We start from the raw sequence: 21,124 nt of genomic DNA on the forward strand, positions 1-21,124 counted from the left end.
TGAGGGATTTTTTAAAAAAAATTACATTTTTGTTGTTTTCTTTTTCTCCCCAGAAGAATTCAGTACAACAATCTAGTGCAATTTCAACAGGCACTCAAATAGAGAGGAATGGAGGGCCTGTTGTAGGATGAAGGGCCTGTTGTGTGCTATACTTTTCTATGTTTTACATTCAATTAGATCAGCCCACTTTCAGTGCCATACCCCGCTACAATTCACAATACAATTCGCTACAATACCCCCCAGCACTGTTCCAAAAAATAAAATTCCTTTCCAGTTATAACCAATGTAACAGATCTAACTACTGATTGCCATATGTTATCTGGAAACACTTCGTGTGTTTAGGACCTGAACAATATTTAAATAAATTAAATGCATGGATAAAGAAATGACAATAACTGGTCATTATTTATAATATGCATCATAGAATTTATAACAACAATAAAAGCACAAGAATCACATGAATTAAAATCAGATTTCAATGTTCTCTTTAGTTTTTAAGGCAATGGTCCAAGTAATTGAGCACAAAATGCTGGAGGCATAGACAGAGTAGACAGAAGGTACCTTTCTCCAGGGTTGAAATGTCTAATTCTAGACGACAAGCATTTAAAGTGAGAGGGGAAACATTCAAATGAGAAGTGAGGGACAAGTTTTTGTTCTGTGGGTGCCTGGAATGCATTGTCAGTGACGGTGGTGGAGGCAGATATATCAGACTTTCAAGAGGATGAGTTCTTTGATCTTAGCAATTTACTTGTAAGCGTTTCATCACCATGTGAGGAGACATCATCAGTGCACTGTTGATTGGGCATGTCCTCCAAATGCTTGGCCTTTATGTACTTTTCAAACAGCTGTTTGGACCTAATTTTGGGAACTCGGTTGAGATGTGGGGAGGAAACCTTGTCGCTGATTGGCTGTGTGGCGCACTTAATGCTTTGAGGTCTAGAATTTTGCCTGCATTGGCTCATAAGCAGGATCGAGGTCTACATGTTTGTTTACAGAATTGCTCACCAAAAATCACGCTCCTAGGAACTATCTTGCCTGTCGTGAGTTCGCCTGTGCCATGACTTTCACTGATGCCCAGTCAAATTTGTGCCCCTCTCAATCTTCATGGATAGAGATGATGGAGAGTTGGTGAGGCTGCTTCACAGCCAGTTGATGTCCATGGATCCTTGAGGATGGTTTTCTCCTAGTTTGGCCGACGTGACGTTTGCTGCAGTCTCAACACACTGGATTTTTTGTAGACAACATTGGTCTTTTCTAATAGCTTGGTTTGTTCCTTTGGTCTGCAAAGTACTCTCCTCATCATTGCTGTTGGCTTGTGCGCAACTGAGATTCTTCGCTCTTGGAGCAGTCAGGCCAATATTTCCGAGATGTTTCAAATGTTTGTAAGGACAACCCATTTGATTGCTTCTATGCTGGTGCATTGTGGACCTCATAGGCACCTTCGTATGAAGTTCCGTGCAAATACTTTAAAGAGATGCTTCTTCTCTTTACCCTTTAGTTCCGCCGTGCTGTAGTGTGTCTCCGCTCTTCAGAAGAAAGCTTGCGTACATCTGGGTGGGTGGTTGCTGGTGCCGCAGCATGGCGGAACTAAAGGACAAAGAGGAGAAACATGACGAAATGACGTCCTGGCAGCTGACTGAAAAATATATCAAGGCCAAGCTTTTGGAGGACACACCACAATCAACAATGTACCCTCACACGGTGACAAAGCGTTTGCAAGTAAATTACCAAGATCGGAGAACATCTCAACCCAACCATCAATCACCCAAGCTACACATTTTCTGAATTATTTCCGGGTTCTTACAGTATATGGGCATTGGAATATGCAGAGACTGGAGGGATACGGACCATATGCAGGCAGAAGCGATACGGTGTCATTAACTTAATTAGCTCAGCAATAATATGGTGGGCCAATAGAGTCTGTTCTTGTTCTATGCTCTGTAAGTAACACGATCTCTAAGGTCCATGATGTCTTTTTAAATCTGTTTGTTCCATACTTGGTTTCAGATTTGTTAAATCTACACGCATTTTGTCCCTCTAAGGTTATGCACAAGTTTAATGGCAGTATTAGTAACATAATGTTGATGAATAGGGTAACACAGGGAAGAACTAATGTTAGATATTTGTCACCAAGCTGCAGGGACAGTTGCTATATGCAAATTCACAGCAGGGGCAAAAAAGGGCAACTATCCATGACTGTGGTTAAAACATTTTGCCACAGTTTAATCCAAATTTGCATCCAACCTAAGTAATGCTCATTTCTAATACCAGGACACAGCAGTAAAACAGCATATGCCTTTGATGTAAGCAATGCACACTTTGCTAGGGAAAAGAAAAATAAAATAAAATAAATTTTAAACAGGCAATTATCAAACACAAACACTTGTTCAAAGATCAGTTATTTAATTAAATCATTATTTAAAATGAGTTCCTTTGTCTGATTCAATCATAATTCCTTCTGTAAAAATAAAGCTCAACAGCTGAAGGAGAAAAGCCATGAGAAACTCATTTGGTAAATTTTGTTCCCAGTCATTTGTCGTTTGAAAGTCGGGAAGGAGACAAGTCAATAGTCTATTCCCTTCACTTCTAAATTACATGGGATGAAAGCAGAAAAGGTGACGAAAACAGAAGGGCATGGTTTAGCAAACGAGTGTAGCTCAATATAAAGAAAGGTAAAGATATAGATTTTGTAATTTACCAAGAGGAGCAAAACATTAAGTTATATTTCATACAACAGAAAAATCCATTATGTTTAAAAATGAGATACTAGAATACTCACCTCTCTGACTAAGAGCTGTGGTGGCAGTGAAACTGAAAATACAAGACTGCTAAAATGATAACCAGCACATTCCACTTTATCACACACCTGAAAAACAATGCAAAATTTCCATTCACAGCAGAACATGGATTGAACTACTGAAGTGTAGAACTACTTATTGCCATCAATGAATCACTTTAATGAAGAAGCTACTCCAGTTCGACAGATACCTGTTGTACAGCCAGTGTATACACGAAAGAAAATTCAATTTGTTATTGCTTCCCTGGCACAGACATATCATAGAATTTCCACCGTCATGCACATTTACGAATGTGTATTTTTATCAATCTGATAGTACTAGATTATCTCCAATACTTGTGATCAATTTAGGAAATGGAGCTCCCTTTAAACACCATTGTTTATGCAAATATTTCTAAATAGCACTGTCAATAGACCAAAATCAGGCTTCAAATCATTGAGTCACCATGATAAAATAATAAATAAAATACATTTAAGAATTTAGATTCCAGAAGAGTATTTGCCCAGTTGATTTTCTTTAGATAAGTATCTGGAGTTTTTTTTTTTAATTGCTATATGCTGTGTTACAGAGAAACCAACTCCTAGGACTCTTAGGCGCTTGAATTTCCAGCATCTGCAGAATTCCTGTTGTTTCTTAGGACTGAGGTTGGATGGGAATATTGCAGTGCTGGAAGTGTGTCACGTTTGTAATGGAAAAGATTTTAAGTCTGAAACCAAATTCAAGGTAAAAGGTTATTAGGAAGAAACAGCATTTGGTTGAGACAGAAAATGTGGGCTAGGGAAGTAGACAGAGATGTTGCAAGGCAGAGAGAGTTGTGTGAGCTGTTTGCAGGGGGCAATTGGGTCTTTCCAATCTTGAGTTTAAGAATATAATGGCTTATCCAAGATCATAATGAGGGCATGGTTCAGATACACAGCTTGAAAGCACAGGACTGATCATGACAGATAACTTTGAAATATTTATTCATTTTCCAGAATGTGGTCATATGAGCAAGAGCAGCATTTATTGTCCTTGTGGAATGGAACTCAAGAGGTTGGTGTTGAGTTACTTTCCTCTCTGCTGTTAGCTCATCTCCACCAGTACAGAACAAGGATAGAGTACCCCTGGTCCACAGCTTCCTCATTCAACTCATCATTCTCCATAACTTCAAAGAGATTAATTCCACCACCAAAGGCATCTTCCCTTCCTTGGCGTGATAAGATGTACTCTTGACCTCACAGTCTACCTCGTTATGATCTTGCACCTTATTGTTTACATGCACTGCACTTCATCTCTAACTGCATTCACTAATTTCTCTCAGATTTCAAAAAAGTTAATTAAAAATTGCATCCTGGTTTCTCATCAGTGAGAATTTCTTAATTCTATTGACTACTCAGCCAACTCAATGAATACACACATCTACTAGGAACCAGAATGTTACTAAATTAACATCTGACAACAGAAGACACAATCAATTTTAAATCCTTGTTGGGAGCCCTTTCCAAAATCACTTGAGAGCTGAATTCTTTGCAGATTCCAATTCTGTGCTACTATAGTTTGTGCAGAATTATTTCACTCAACCATACTTGAGATTGCGAGTGCAGAATTTCCTAAAGATTTTGATTGAGGAGCACAAAGTTTGACAGAGTGATGGAGGCCAGTTATTTTCCACTTCTGGGTAACCAGGGCCCATCAGTATGAATATGCCACTTATCACACCAGTTGTCCTTACAAATTTACCTGTTTAGCTAAGGTTGGTACTAATGCAGGCTACAGGAAGGGAACTGCACTGAATTATATACTTCAGCTTGAACCAGATAACCTTTCATAACTTACCCATGTAAAACAGTCTTTTAAACCCTGATAAATTTACTCATTCCGTGTTGTTAATACTGAGAACGTGGGAATGCCATGTTACCTACTAAAACCATTATGGCACTAAATGGTTATTACAATTTTTTTCAGCCTGCAATTAACATCCTTGCTATCAAATCAAACTCAAGCAGAGTTTGGGACCTTTATTTTTAGCTATAATTATTCAGGAAGGAGTAAAACTTCATGAATAATTAATCATTATAAAATCTGCAAAAGAAACCACTAAGATCTGCTGAAATGATCAATCAAATCTAAAAAACATCTATAATCCAAATCTACAGTAACATTTAACTAAGTAATCAGGGCATAATATTAATTGGTATATTTTAATGTAGAAAACCAATAGTCATCCATCATCTAATACTCTGAAAATTATAATAAGCCCACTAATGACAGAAAATTAGACAAAAGCAAATCAGACACTGAATTAATGCATGAACTTGATGTTATGAAAATTTTAAATTGCTTGCTAATTGGGATAATTTATGACTTAATTAATAATGTAAAACCTGAAATATAATTATCAGCATCTTACATTTATACAGTTCATGCCTTAATCCTTCAACAATTTCTCTTTCAGCTTCTCCCATTTTCTCCAAACCCAAGGGCATCTGCATGGGCCCCAGCTAAGCCTGCCTTTTTGCCGGCTATGTGAACAGTCTATGTTCCAAGCCTACATTGGGAGTGCCCCCCAACCCTTTTTGTACTACATCGACTACTGCATTGGTGCTGCTTCCTGCATCCATGCTGCACTCGTGAATTTCATCCTTTGCTTCCAACTTCCAAATTGCCCTCAAATTTACTTGATTTATCTTGGACACCTCTCGCTCCTTTCTCAATCTCTGGAGACAGGTAGTCTACTGCTATTTTTATGTACCTATTGACTCTCACAGCTATCTTGACTATCCTGTACCTCTGTCACTTGTAAAAATGCTATTCCCTTTTATCAGTTCCTCTGTCTCCACTGCATCTGCTCTCAGGATGCGGTGTTCTGTTCAAGAACAGCTGAGATGTCCTCCTTCCTCAAACAGCAGGGTTTCCCTTCCTCTACAATTGATGCTGCCCTCACCCCATCTGCTCAATTACCCTAACACTTGCCCTCACCCTATCTTCCTGCCACCATAAAGGGGTAGAGTTGCCCTTGTCCTCACCTACCACCCACGGGCTTCCACACCCAGCACATCACTCTCCGTAATTTCTGCCATCTACAACAGGATTCTACCACGCATTGGGGTTTCCCTCATCCCTCTCTCTGCTTTCATAGGGATTGCCCTCTATGTAGCTCCCTGTCGACTCTCTCTCCCCACTGAACTCCCTCCTGGCCCTTCCACATGTAATTGAGACAAGCGCTACAACCATCCCTACACCTCCTCCCTCACCATCATTCAGGCTCTCAAACAGACACTTCAGCTGTGTCTTCTACTGTATCTGATGTTCCTGCTACGGCCTCCTCTACATCGGTGAGACCAATATAGATTGGGGGACTGCTTCATTGAGCACCTTTGCTCTGTACACCACAAAAGGTGTGTTTTCTTGGTGGTCATCCATTTTAATTTTACTTCCCACTGATCCTCTACCGTCACGATGAGGCCGCTCTCAGTTTGAAGGAACAACACTTCATATTCCATCTGGGTAGCCACCCGACGCCATGAACATAATTTTTTTTCTAACCTGATAGTTTCTCCCCCTCTCCTTTCTCTTTTTCCTTCCCCATTCTGCTCCCCTCTTACCCCTGTCCTTTTCCTCATTTGCCCATCACCTCCCTCTGGTGACCTCCTCCTCCTCTTTCTCCCACGGTCTACTTTCCTCTCCTATCAGCTTCCTTTTTCTTCAGTGCTTTACCTCTTCCACCTATCACCTCCCAGCTTCTCACTCCATCGCCCCTCCTCCACCCCAACCACCTTCTCTCTCACCTATCACTCGCCACTTTCCCTCCCTCCACTTTCTTACTCTGGCTTCTTCCCCCCTTCCTTTCCAGTACTGATGAAGGGTCTCAGCCTGAAGCATCAAATATACATTCCTTTCCATAGCTGCTGCCTGATTTGCTGAGTTCCTCCAGCATTTTGTGTGCTTTGCGATGCACTTCCAGCATCTGCAGAATCTCTTGTGTTCATGCATTAATTTGTGTAAGAAAGTTGGTAAAAAAAAAGTAAATATTTACCTTTTTCACAAAATCTTTTTCACAAAGGTCCTGTAGAACACCCAGACATACCGTGCAGGTTCGAACACCAACATCAGGATCCAAAAGTTCATTTGATGACAGTTTTGTAGCTCCATTTTTGTCAGAATCCATATCATTATTTTCACAATCCTCCAATCTGATTTTCTTACAAAGTGGTTGATCATTTTCTATTCGTTCAGACTTGCATTCATCATCATCATTCAAGAATTTGCGGAGTTCAGTGAACAATTCCTGAAACACAATCATGTGTTTAAGAAGTTATTGTCCATTGCTGACTACATGTGGAATTTGGCAAAAAGACACCATTTATCTCTATTTTTACACTGTTATAATATGATTTTCACCACTGGAGATGTTTACAATAGTAAAGATCAAATACGTTCAAAGGCACAATAGTGTTTTATTTTTGAGTCAATGACACTTTGGACTGTGGTGGAGAAGGCAGGAGCCCACAGAGAAAACACACATATTCGTGGGGAGGGCGTAGAGATTTCTTACCGATCACATCGGAATTGAACTCCCCTGAGCTGCAACAGCATTGCACGAACTGCTGCACTGCCAGGGCGCCCCATTATCTGAAGGTGGGGTTAGAAAATCCTGGGGAGGCTTGAGCTTAAGTATAACAAGCAAGAACATTGTACGGATTAGGAATCCTCTCAACCCAGAACATGGTTGTACAAATCCCATAAGATAAATACTGAACAAGATCAAGGATTTATGAGTTGGGCTGAAGGTAATTAACTAGATTACTAATGAACTTGCTTCCACATGTGCAAGCCAAGTCTTTATGTATATTTAAGGCAGAGGTTGATAGATTCTTGACTGGTCCTGTCATGAAGGGATACGGGGGAAGGCAAGAAATATCGAGGCTGAGAGGAAAAATGGATCAGCCATGACGAAATGGAGCACACTCGATGGGTGGAAAGGCCTAATTCTGCTCCATATCTTATGATCTTATTACAGAGTTGCACACAAGCCTGATTTGTTTTCTATTGAGCCCTGTTCCACACAATCGTGAGACGTTGAGCCAATGCAACTGTTGTGTGAATGGAGGATGAAGAGGAAATATAAAAAATATAATTTCCACTGGATACTTCTGCTTGCCTTATTCCAAGGTCAACAGCAACAAATCTACCAAAAGGCTAAATAGGCTTTCCATTTGTTCAGAGGAACAGTGAAACCGTAGTAAGGGAGGAAGGGATGATATCAGCAACGACCTGAATATCATGTGTACGAAGATGAATCCAATATTGTGAAGGAAGACAGGAGTCAACAATTAATATATCTCTTTTGAAATGTCCACACCTCAGCCAGCACATGCACTGCCACAAAGACACAGCTCTGACTGTCTAGGTGGCTATCTCCAAATTGCCATGAGAAAGTTTCTGCCGATGAACATTTCTAGTCCAAGTTACTGCAGTTATTACTACAGCTCAAACTGTACAATAAAATGAACGATCAATAAAGACACAAACTATATTTGAATAAACCAAGGTTATGCCACTAATCCACTTAAATTTTTAATCCAAGGTCAATTTTAACATGCAAGTAAATCAACCCAGGCAGCTATATAACTGGCCAATTCATATGATGAGTAACAATGAATAATGAGGTCTGATACAACGCTTTACCACTTTTAAAGAATAAAAATCTTAGAATTATAATGGCAACTCTACAACAGAACATCAAAAGCACTTTAAGTCCAGTGAGGCACCTCTGAAGTGTTATTGCTGCTGTGATGTAATCACTTTTGCACATAAACTCTCAGTAAGAACCAGATAATCTGTGCCATGAGTGTTGCTGGAGGGATATGCATTCTGGCCACTTTATTAGGTACAGGATGTACAGGACCTCATATGCTTCTGGTCTTTTGCTGCTGCAGTCTGTCCACTTCTAGGTTCGATGTGTTGTGTGTTCAGAGACTTGTGGTTATTTGAGTCACTGTCAGCTTCCTTTCAGCTTGAACCAGTCTGGCCAATATCCTCTGACCTCTCTCATTTATGAGGCGTTTTCTCCCACAGCACTGCAGCTCACTGGATTTTTTTTTTTGTTTCTCACACCATTCACTAAAACTGCTGTGCGTTAAAATCCCCAGAGATCAGCAGTTTCTGAGATACTCAAACCACTTCATCTGACACCAACAATCATTCCATGTTCAAAGTCACTTTGATCACATTTCTTCCCGATTCTGATACATTGTCTGCACAACTGAACCTCTTGACCTTGTCTGCATGCTTTTATGCATTGAGTTGCTCCCACATGACTGGCTGATTAAATGTTTGCATTAACGAACAGGTGCACAGGTGTACCTAATAAAGTGGCCACTGAGTGCATTTTGGCTAGAACATCAGCAATAGACAATCAACACTGGTGCACCTCAAGGATTTGTGTTCAGTCCACTGCACTATTCGATCTACACCCACGATTGTGTAGCCAGCCACTAACGCCATCTATAAATTTGCTGATGAAACAACCGAGGAGGCCCTCCATTGGTTCAGGTCGACCACGGATGTTGTGTCCTAGCTGTCTACGTGATACCCAGCCAGAGCAGCATGATCTGAAGAGCAGCTGTTGCCCATGCAGCAAGCTTCTCCTGTCCTCTGCTCTTACACTCTCCCACCATAGAAAACATCCTCTCTACATCCACTCTATCAAAGCCTTTCACCATTCCATCGGTTTCAATGAGGTCACCCCTCATTCTTCTGAATTCTAGTGAATACAGGCCCAGAGCCAATAAATGTTCTTCACATGACAAGCCATTCAATCCTGGAGTCAATTTGGTAAACCTTCTTCAAACCCTCTCCAGTTTCAGCACATCCTTTCTTAGATAAAGTGCACAAACCTGCTCACAATACACCAATGCTTTATAAAGTTTCAATATTACTTTCTCTTACATTCTAGTCTTCTTGAAAAGAATACTAACACTGCATTTGCCTTCCTCACCACAGACTCAACCTGCAAATTAATCTTTAGGGAATCCTGCACAAGGACTCCCAAGTCCCTTTCCATTTTAGTTTTTAGAAAATAGTTAACCCTTTCAATTCTTCTACCAAAACGCATAATCATACACTTCCCATTTCTGTATTCCATCCGCCATTTCTCTGCCCAATTCTCCTAATCTGTCTAAGTCCTTCTGTAGCCTCTCTACTTTTTCAAAGCTACCTGCCCCTCCACCTGTCTTCATATCATCTGCAAACTTTGCAACAAGGCCCTCAATTCCATCATCCAAACCATTGACATATAACGTAAAACAAATCGGTCTCAACACAGATCCCTGTGGAACACCACTAGTCACTGGCAGCCAGTCAAAAAAGGCTCCCCTTATTCTCGCTCTTTGCCTGCTGCCAATCAGCCACAGTTTATCCATGTTAGAATCTTTCCTGTAATACCATGGGCTCATAGCTTGTTAAGTAACCTCATGTGTGGCACCTTCTCAAAGGTTTTCTGAAAAGTTCATTGTCCCCCATTACTACCTCTCCAGCAAATTTTCCTGCGGTCCGATATCCACTCTTGCCTCTCCTTTACACTTTATGTATCAGAAGAAACTTTTGGTATCCTCTTTAATATTATTGGCTAGCTAGCTTACTTTCATATTCCATCTTTACGTTCTTAATGACTTTTTTAGTTGCTTTCTGTTGGTTTCTAAAAGCTTCCCAATCCTCTAACTTCCCATGAATCTTTACTCTACTATATGCCCTCTTTTTGGCTTTCATGTTGGCTTTGACTTCTCTTGTTAGCCATGGTTGTGTCACCTTTCTTTTTGAATAATTCTTCTTTGGGATGTATATATCCTGTGCCTTCTGAATTGCTTCCAGAAATTCCAGCAATTGCTGCTCTGCCACCATCCCAGCCAGTGTTCCTTTTCCAGTCAATTCTGGCCAACTCCTCTCTCATGCCTCTGTAATTCTCTTTACTCCACTGTAATACTGATACATCTGACTTTAGCTTTTCCTTCTCAAATTTCAGGGTGAATTCGATCATATTGTGATTACTTACCCTTAGGGTTCTTTTACCTTAAGCTCTCTGATCAATTCTGGTTCACTGCACAACACCCAATCCAGAACAGCTGATCCTCCAGTGGGCTCAACCACAAGCTGCTCTAAAACAGCCATCTCGTAGGCACTCCAGAACATCCCCCTCCTATAATCCAGCACCAACCTGATTTTCCCGATCAACCTGCATATTGAAGTCCCCCATGACTATTGTAACATTGCCCTCTTGGCATACAGTTTCTTTCACCCATTGTAATTTGTAGGCCACATCCTTACGACTGTTTGGGGGTCTGTATACAACTCCCATCAGGGTTTTTTTACCCTTGCAGTTCCTTAGCTCTCTCCGTAATGATTCAACACCTTCCAACTCCATGTCACTTCTTTCTAATGATTTGATTTCAGTTTTTACCAACAGAGCAACGCCGCCCACTCTGCCTTCCTGCCTATCCTTTCGATACGACGTATATCCATGGACCTTAAGCTCCCAGCATTAATCTTTCAGCCATGATTCTGTGATGGCTGCAACATCATACCTACCAATCTGCAATTGTACTGCAAGTTCGTCTACCTTATTCCGTATACTGTGCGCATTCAGCTACAACACCTTCAGTCCTGTATTCACCTTTTTCGATTTTGTTGCACCATGCTCAACCTTTTGATTCCTAACTTTGAGGTCTTACCAATTTCTGCATCCACAACCTGTCCACCAACTTTTCTGGCACTCTGGTTCCCATGCCCCTGCAACTCTAGTTTAGACCCCACCGTACAGCATTAACAAACCTTCCTGCTAGGATATTTGTCCCTCTCCAGTTCAGGTGCAAACCATCCCTTCTGTACAGGTCCCTGTACTACCTTCACTGGAAGAGAGCCCAATGATCGAAAAATCTTATGTCCTCCCTCCTACACCAACTCCTTAGCTGCCTATTAAACTGTATAATCTTCCTCGTTCTGGCCTCACTAGCACGTGGCACGGTCAGCAAACCTGAGATCAAAACCCTGGAGGTCCAGCCCTTTAACTTAGCACCGAACGCCCTGAACTCCCCATGCAGAACCTCATCACTCATCTTACCCGTGTCATTGGTACCCATATGGACCACAACTTCTGGCTGTTCACCCTCCCACTTAAGAATGCTGAGGGCTCGATCTGAGATACCCCAGATCCTGGTACCCGGGAGGCAACATACCATCCAGGATTCTCATCCTTGCCAACAGAACCTCCTGTCTGTTCCCCTAACTAACACCATGTGCCTTTTCTTCCCACTTCCCAACTGAATCACAGAGCCAGACTCGGACTTTCCTCTGGCAGGTCACTCCCCCTGACAGTATTCAAAGTGATATACCTGTTGCTGAGGGGGATGCACGGTCTCCTTAACCCCTTTCCCCTTCTTGACTGTCACCCTGCCTCCTGTGTCTTGCATCTTGGGTGTAACTACCTACTCTATATCACCTGCCTCATCCTCCTGAATGACCCAGAGTTCATCCATTTCCAGCTCCAACTGCTTAACACGGTTTGTTAGAAGCTGCAGCTGGATGCACTTCTCACAGTTGTAATCGTCAGGGATACTGGAGGTCTCCCTGCCTTCCCACAACCATGACAGGCATTGCGCTATCCTGCCTGTCAGCTCTACCTAGCTTTAATTGCTCTACCTGCCTTCCTTTAATTTGGTTTTACTAAATAATCCCAAATGCTGACTGGCTACTGGTCAAAGCTCTATTATGCTGCCCTTTATCTTTGGGCAGTGGACTTAATTGAAGTCACCTCCTCTCCAAACTTCCAATGTCTGGATTGGCTGCTAGTCGAAGCTCTATGCCCAATACCTCCACAGCTTTGACAACCTAAAGGAAAATGACAAAACTATTGTTGGTAGATTTTCAGATGGTGATGAGGAGGCATACAGGAGTGAAACAGATGAGCTGTTTGAGTGCTGTCATAACAATCTTGCACTCAAAGTCAGTTTGACTAAGGAATTGATTGCAGACGTGAGGAAGGGGAAGTTGAGGAAACACACACCAGTCCTCACCGAGAGATCAGCAGCGGAAAGGGTGAGCAGTTTCAAGTTCCTGAGTGTCGACATCTCTGAGGATCGACACTGGGCTCAACGTACTGATGCAACTACAAAGGACTGATATCAGCAGTTACATTTCATCATTTGAGGAGACTCGGCATGGCACCAAATACTCTCACAAATTTCGACATGTACTGTAGAGAGCATTCTAACGGATTGCATCACTGTCTGGAATGGAGGGGTGACTGCACAGGATTAGAAAAAACTGCAGGAAGTTGTAAACTCAACCAGCTCCATCGTGGGCACCAGCCTCCCCAGCACCGAGGACACCTTCAAAAGAGGACCATCCATAATGAAGGGCCCCCATCACCAAGGACATGCCCTTTTACTGCTACCCTCAAGGAGCAGGTACAGGAGCCTGAAGGCACACACTCAATGCTTTAGGAACAGCTTCTTCCCATCTGCCATCAGATTTCTGAATGGACAATGAACCCATGTACACTACCTCTCTCTCTCTATATATATTTTTTGCTCTTTTTTTGCACTACTTATTAATTTTGTTTGAATATATTTCTTATTGTAATTTATAGTTTTTTATTATGTAGTGCAGTGCACTGCTACCACATAACAACAAATTTCATGACATATGCCAGTGATATTAAACCTGATTCTGAGATCCCGTGTTCTGCTTTAAAGCAGTGGCTCAGATCCCTTATGTCCACACTTGCAATTAAAAATGGAAGCAAGGACAAGAACTGGCAAGATAATGGGAGGGTATAGCATCATCTCAAGGATTAAGTTTACTTATCATGTGTACATTGAAATTTACAGTGAAATGCTTTATTTGCATGCTGGGGGGCGGGGGCAGCCCACAACTGTTGCTACATATTCCGGAACCAACATAGCACACTCACAATACTCAGCACACTAAAAATCTCTGATGGCCTACTGATCAGTCTGACCTCGCCACCTTCTACTTTTATACATCCAGTCACATCCAAAGATTCCCTTCCTTTTCCAGAACTTATTCCACACTTGGCTCTCTGTTCTCCATGGAGTCCTTTGATGCCATTGATGGAAAATATGCCAAGTTTCACGCGCACTGACAAAATACAGCTTCAGTTTACCACCACTTCTCCTTGTTCCCCGACTGCCTCAGACTTTCCATGCTGCTTCTCTGGCATCCAGTATCAGACAAGCTGACACTTCCTCTAATTATACACGAGGTCGTGTTCTTCAGTTCCTGACCAAAACTTGTACTGGTACAGTCTCCGGTTCATGTGTCTGTTTACCAACCTTGGTGTTGAATCTAACTCTGTACTGTACTTCCAATCTCATAAGCACTTCACCGTGTTGACCCTCCATTTCCACCTTTGTGATATTTGCCTTTATCCACCCTACGACAGTTTCTCTGATGTCGCACATTCAACTATGCCTTTAGGAGTCCAAATCCTCCATTAACTCAAACTCATCCTAAGCACCAATGCCTTGAACACAAATCACATTGCCCACTCATTCATCCTCACTGACTTGCATTGTGTCCTGCTCCAGCAAGGGCTTAGTTTTAAATTCCTTATCCTCGTGTTCCAATCACATTCCATAGCCCATCACTTCATACTCATTCCTCACTCCAATTCCATAACACCATGAGTGACACCAATTTCTGATCTGCAGCATGCATCCTATTTAATAAAATAATTGTTTCACCATGGCCACCACCATTAGAGTGCTCTCGATTTCCTCTTCTAAACTTCCAACATTGCCATCTCTCTCTTCTTTTATGAAGTGTCTTCAAACTGCCTCTCTCCATGGTCCAAATTTTGAGAGAGAGCATTTGAATCAGGACACAATAAAGACAGCACACTGAGAAGCAACAATTGACTTTGGACTCGAGCTGCCGACATTGTATTTCAATAATAAGTGATGTCGGCCCTGAGGCTACAGTGCGGCACTGGTACAACAGAAGCATCAAAGTACCAAACAGCCTCCTGTAGCTGTGAATATTACACAAGTTACCAAAGAAGTGAACAAGAAAATGGTATCATACTTGCGGGAGGAGAAGATGGCAGTGCGCCGCGTGTGCGCAGCCCTCCGGTGAAAAATAATATTGTATCTGTTAAATAGGGGCCGTGGACAATTCTGATTTGATGGAGAATGGACGTGAAAGCACAGAGGAACATCTGGAGAAATTTCTGAAACACCCGTTCGCTGCTGTCGTTACTGCGCAGTCGGGAATCTTTCGGAGGGAAGGCCTCAAAATCCCCGGCCTTGCCTGCTTTTGGCAACCGAGAAGGAGGTCGACTCGTTCGGACAGAGATGGCACTCAGTACTTGGTGTCGGAGAGCTGATCAGAGCTCGAAGTTTTCGGATGACTCAGAGTTGGATTGTGGTCGGCATGGCAGGGACAGTTCTTCTTCCTTCTCCCGTCTGCATGAGATGTGGCACATTTGAGAGACTTTGAACTTTACTGTGCTCACGGACTTCTTCATCAAGTTATGGTATTGTTGCACTGTTGTAACTATATGTTATAATTATGTGGTTTTGTCAGTTTTTTCAGTCTTGGTGTGTCCTGTGTTTTGTGATATCACACCGGAGGAAATATTGTATCATTTCTTAATGCATGCATTACTAAATGACAATAAAAGAGGACTACGTGTCTTCATAATCTAATCTAATAATGCAAAGTCTGCTAAGTGGGGCAGAGAGGACGGTGAAGGCAGAAGTTGGAAAGTGATTAGTGGAGACACAAGGCTGCAGATGCAGAAATCCGGAAAGCAAGGAAAGTGGAGCCAGATAAGGAAAGGATGATAGGTTGATGGAAGCAGGAGGAGAGGGGAACAAAACTATCTAATGTGGTGGTGGTGGTGATAGTGGGGAGGGGGGACAGTGATGTGGTGTGGTGTGGTGTGGTGTGGGATTAAAGGCTGGTGAGAAAACCTGGGTGGATCAGGAGGGAGAAAGGAATACAGGTGAACTGGGTTGTCTGAAATTGCTAAACTACATGTTCATACCATTGGCCACGGACTACCAAATGGACCATGAGGCATTGTTCTAGCATTTTGTGTTTTGCTTTATCCCGGCTGTGAAGAAGGCCAAGGACAGACAGTTCAGTGTGGAAATGGGAAGGGGAAGTTTAATGGACATTGAACCATGTACATGTATACAGATAAACGAAACAGCACTCCTCCAGGACCACGGTGCAAAACACAGTACATACAGTAACACACAGCACACAACACATATAGCTAAGACAGCATTGTCACACAAAAAAAATCAGCACGAGTGGCATAGCCTGAAGATTGGTGATGCATGGGATGTTGTCCTAGGGCCACGTTTCTGCAAGAATAAGCATGCAGTAGTTCCTGGGTCAGCAGCAGATGAAGATAATCCCACGTCTTTATTGGAAAGTGCAAACACATGCATCGTATTTTCTATGTATTACAGTATTTACTCAACAGCACACATTGTATTTTCTATATTTACTATGTAACCACTGCTAGCTGAATAGAGGGTATTCACTATGTAGCCATGACTTTTGACCTGATCACTATTAATTCATGAAGAGAACTAGAATGAAACCAAGTAGAAAGATAACGGTGGTGAGTAAGGTGATGAAATATGTGGCAGTATGTCAACACAAGACTAATTAAGAAGTAACTGTGGTTAGGGATGAGAGGACACCTGGTCTAAAATGTAAACTAGGGCATAATTAAGTCAGGGAGTAAAACAATAGTGGAAAGTCGAGAGCGGATATATTGATGATATGTAATCACAGGCCGACTGGATATGATAATGTAGCTAAGATAGGAAATTGCTATAAAAATGCTGTATACAAGTCTCGATGGGCAGTCAGCTACTAGCTTTCTGATTGTCTCAGCTTTGATTTGCAAATTAAAGTTTAAAACATCTTGATGAGTTTCTGCGTCTCCTTGTCGTTTGTGAGAAACGAGAAACCACAACATCTTCCAGGAAGTGAACCCTGGACAGCAGCTCCGACAGGTGAGCCAGCCCCAAACCCAGCACACCCACCCATGCCACCTCTGGCGTCTCCTCCCTGGGGTGGCTTTAACAGGCAATGCCGTGGTACAAGTGCCTGGTCCGCGCATTAACCCAAGGTCACGCAGCTCCACAGCCTTCAGTCTCACCAATGAATCAATGAACCAAGTTTTTTATATTACCAATATAACTGTCCAACAGGATCTTGCAATCACAAGAAAATCTTTTAAGACACACATTAGCACTACTTGATGTACTGGGAGAGGCCACTGCGACCCGGTGCACTACCATCTTACCAGAAATGGCATGCAACTGGCAGATCAAGGTGACTACAGCAGCCAAGACTTTGTCTGACTTTCATGAAGTAAAGGAGATAAAGTCATAAGGTATTATGATACCCTGACAAGAGACACAGGTAAAGTTACATGGTGCCCTGTATAAAAATGACTCAAAATTCGAATAAAAATCAAGTCAGGTTCTCCTCTGTTCAGAAAACTATTCCTACATTATCCTTAAAAATTCCAAAGCATGGAAAACAAAGGGACACAGCTCCTGAAAGAGGAACATCATGAAGGTATTAAACTGGTTTATCAAAAACACATTCATCTCTGAGTTAGAAATCTTCTCAAAGGTTTCATAGGTACATTTAATGTTAGAGAACTGTATACAATATACATCCTGAAATTCTTTTTCCTCTACAGTAAATCTGAGCACATTGAGAAGACCTTATAATATAAAAAAATGTTTGCAATACTGCTTAACAGATACAAAACCATTGGTGAATATGAAAGGAAGAGTTTTCAAGTATAATGCCGTGGATCTATAATGGGTTCTAAGGAGAGGGTGGGCTTTGAGGGGAAATAGTGAGCAAGGTAGAATGAGAAAAAAAGAGGATTTTACAACACATAAAAAATTTCCAAGTGTAAGAAAAACATGCAGAAACCTTGGAAGAAAGTCTGTATGTAGCTTGGTTCCCCAGGCAACAGAATCGCAGCACACATCGAGGGCAGGATCCAGCCCTGAGCAGTGCTTGGACCACGGTCTTGTTCTTTTTAGTTAATGGAAGCATGACTTTGACTCCTGTTCAACGGAAGGCAAAAGCATTATTAAATATCAAAGAAATTCTCTAAATTAGCTACATTCTTTAATACTTTCTAAAAGCAATCCAGTTACATCAATAACATTAGAAGTAAGTAATGTGAAGTGTTTTCATTTTACCTCTATGTGCTCTTCAGTTACAATTTTTTTCTGTTACAGTTTTGATCAACAGATACTAATGCAATTCGCAAAACTAAATCATCCATCCTGGAAGCTGGTCAAGTCCTTGTCAACATACTGTTTTATACTGTACTGAGCTCACATACGTGCTATGAAACCCCTTGCATTTATTTGCATTTTTCTGATCAGTAGGGGAAATCATTTTGTACATGGAATTCTTTCTAACTAAAAGGACATTCCATTTTAACCGAACTTGATTCATTTGTTTACGGTTCATACCTTCACTGACAGGGCCAGCAACTGTTAAGCATCTGTGTTTTGCTGCAATTCATGTGATGAAGGCACCCTCTCTGTGCTTTTAGCTAGCGGATGTAAATGCCCCATTGAAAAGTGAACAATACACATTGTGCAGGAAAATCCATCACTTGGCAATGGATCTGCAAGTGGTGCACCTGCCACTGGCCTTCCAGGTTTTCCAGAAGAAACTACTGCAGCAAGCGGAAGGGACATAACATTGTCAGAGGTGACAGTCACAAAAGAAGTCAATATTTATGGTGGAAAACTGATTGCTGGTCAAGCAGTTTCTTTGGTGTTAACATTCTTGAACATTATTTGGGCTGCATGGTACGGCTTTAAGAGCTGGAAGGTGGGTCACTGGTCATAGCCTTTTTCTGCTCTTTCAGTTAGTATTTATATGGTTGATTTTCTGTCCAGCTGTGACTCAAGACATTAACAGTGCTTATTACCATTGATGGTTACTGCCTGGCAAATATGGCACAAATATAATTTGCCACTTATTAGCTCATGTTTTAATACCTGCCATCCAGGTTTTGTTGCATGCAAAATTTTTCATACCTTTCTGCTGTAGATTCTCTATTCCTTTTTCCCCTCTAAATATATTACCTTTTCACTTTCATAAGCTGTTCTTTATACTGCTTTCAACATGCTATCTGGTGGTGTATTACACAGCCTGGCAACCCAATGCATTCAAAACCAAAAGTGAATTTATCCTGATTCCGAACTGGATTTAAAATCATATCCTACTGTACCAACTAAACTCCGAACTTTCCACTAATTTTAAGACTGCACTCTCATTGTGAAAACTTGGGTGAAATCACCTAAAATAAAAGTTTGAAGATCAATATAAATTTTTTGTTGTCAAAGTACATATATGTTACCATTTACTACCTTGAGATTTATTTTCTTTCAGGCATTTACAGGAAAATAAAGAAAAAATGAATTTATGAAAACTATAAATAAAGACTGACAAACAATATGCAAAAGACAAACTGTGCAAATAAAAACCAATACTGCGAACATGAGTTGTAAGGAGTCCTTGAAAGTGAGTCTGTAAGTTGTAGAATCATTTTCGAGTGTGGTGAGTGAAGTTATCCACAACTGATCAGGAACTCGATGGCTGTAGGATAATAACTGTTCCTGAACCTGATGGTGTGGGATCTAAGTCTTCTGCACTTCCTGCTTGATGGTAATAACAAGAAGAGAGCATGGCCTGGATAGTGGGGGTCTTTGATGATGGAAGCTGCTTTCTTATGGCAGCACTCCATGCAAATATGTTCAATGGTGGGGAGGATTTTGCCTATGATGGACTGGGCTGTATCCATCACTTTTTGTAGTCTATACCAAACCACGATGCAATCAGTTAGGATACTTTCCACCTTGCATCAATAGAAGTTTGTCAACATTTTTGGTGACATGCTGAATCAATGCAAACTTCTAAGAAAGTAGAGGTGCTGGCCTGCCTTCTTTATAATGACATTTATGTGCTGGTCCTGGGACAGATCCTTTGAAATGATAATGCCAAGGAGTTTTAAACTACTGATCCTCTCTACTTCCATCCTTGATGAGGACGGACTTATGGGCATCTGGCTTCTTCCTCTTGTAGCTGATAATCAGCTCTTTAGTTTTGCTGACATTAAGGTTGTTGCTGTGGCACCACTGAACCAGATTTTCAATCAGCCACCCCCCCCCCCCCACCATCTGCTGATTCATCACCTGCTCTAACAACAGAGGTGTCGTCCAAAAACTTAAAATATGGTATTGGAGCTGTACTTACTCACACAACCATAGGTATAAAGTGAGTAAATCAGAGGACTACGCACACAGCATTGTGGAGGTGATATTGCTAATCGCCAGTACTAACCAAGGTCTGCCTGTGAGGAAATCGAGGGTGCAGCTGCACGGAGAGGCATTGAGGCCCAGGTCTTCCAGCTTAGTGATGAGTTTGGAGGGGATGATAGTGTTGAGTGCTGAGCTGTCATCAATGAGGAGCATGAGGCCCAGGTCTTCCAGCTTAGTGATGAGTTTGGAGGGGATGATAGTGTTGAGTGCTGAGCTGTCATCAATGAGGAGCATCCTGAACCCTGTGGTGTGGGATCTTCACTGTCCAGATGTTCCAGAGCTGAGTGAAGGCCCAATGAAAAGGCATCTGCTGTTGACCTGTAGTGACGGTAGGTAAGCTGGACCGAATCCAGGCCAAACCTAAGGCAGGAGTTCACATGCTTCATGACCAACCTCTCGAAGCACTTCATCACAGTGGGTGTAATTGCTACCGGTCATTGAGGCAGGCTAAAACGTGTAATAGGTTGCGAGTTTAGGTATCAGCTATACGATCGTTATCATCTTCAATGGTATTGTTGCAGTTTTCAGGCATAAATACTATTGCAGCTGGTAAACCTCTCAGGTACTTATTTACTTAATAACGTTATACGCTCAGAATTTATTGAAGTTCTTCACTTGTGGATATCACACCGTTATTTACATATTTTTATATTAGGTAGCAAACCAACTCACACGGTGAAATGCATAAATAATTATCCACGAGACAAATACATTTTCTTTTAAAGAAAGGCATCACTAAAACACACATTACCTCATTACTTCCTACCTGGAACATCGGAGTAACCCCGTACCCGGAAGTGATGATCCCAGTGAGTCACTGGATCCGCGTTTCGATGTATCGCCAAGTTCTATTGGGCTCCGACTCGACCAGCGCGGATGCGTCTCAATCCTCTATTGGACACTGTTCGGGCTCGGCCGTGTCTTCACGTATCATTGGAG

At 41.7% G+C, this 21,124-nt stretch overlaps 1 protein-coding gene across 3 annotated transcripts in view; it reads right to left on the bottom strand.

Annotated features, from left to right (window-relative positions):
• pus10 (pseudouridine synthase 10) overlaps window positions 1–21,033 on the bottom strand; it is a 54,427-nt gene extending 33,394 nt beyond the window's left edge. The window contains exons 1-4 of one of the 3 annotated variants that reach the window (XM_072265285.1): window positions 20,952–21,033; window positions 17,772–17,908; window positions 6,814–7,065; window positions 2,780–2,866 (exon numbers count right to left, since the gene is read on the bottom strand). In XM_072265285.1, the coding sequence (XP_072121386.1) occupies window positions 2,780–2,866; window positions 6,814–7,065; window positions 17,772–17,897 (465 nt within the window). In that variant the 5' untranslated portion in view covers window positions 17,898–17,908; window positions 20,952–21,033. Of the gene's footprint in view, window positions 1–2,779; window positions 2,867–6,813; window positions 7,066–17,771; window positions 17,909–20,207; window positions 20,873–20,936 lie in introns of those variants that run through there. The other 2 variants (XM_072265284.1, XM_072265283.1) reach the window with 2 other exon arrangements.
• Between the last annotated feature and the right edge of the window lie 91 nt (window positions 21,034–21,124).

The sequence above is a fragment of the Mobula birostris genome, chromosome 8, assembly GCF_030028105.1.
Source record: "Mobula birostris isolate sMobBir1 chromosome 8, sMobBir1.hap1, whole genome shotgun sequence".
In the NCBI taxonomy this organism is placed as follows: Eukaryota; Metazoa; Chordata; class Chondrichthyes; order Myliobatiformes; family Myliobatidae; genus Mobula; species Mobula birostris.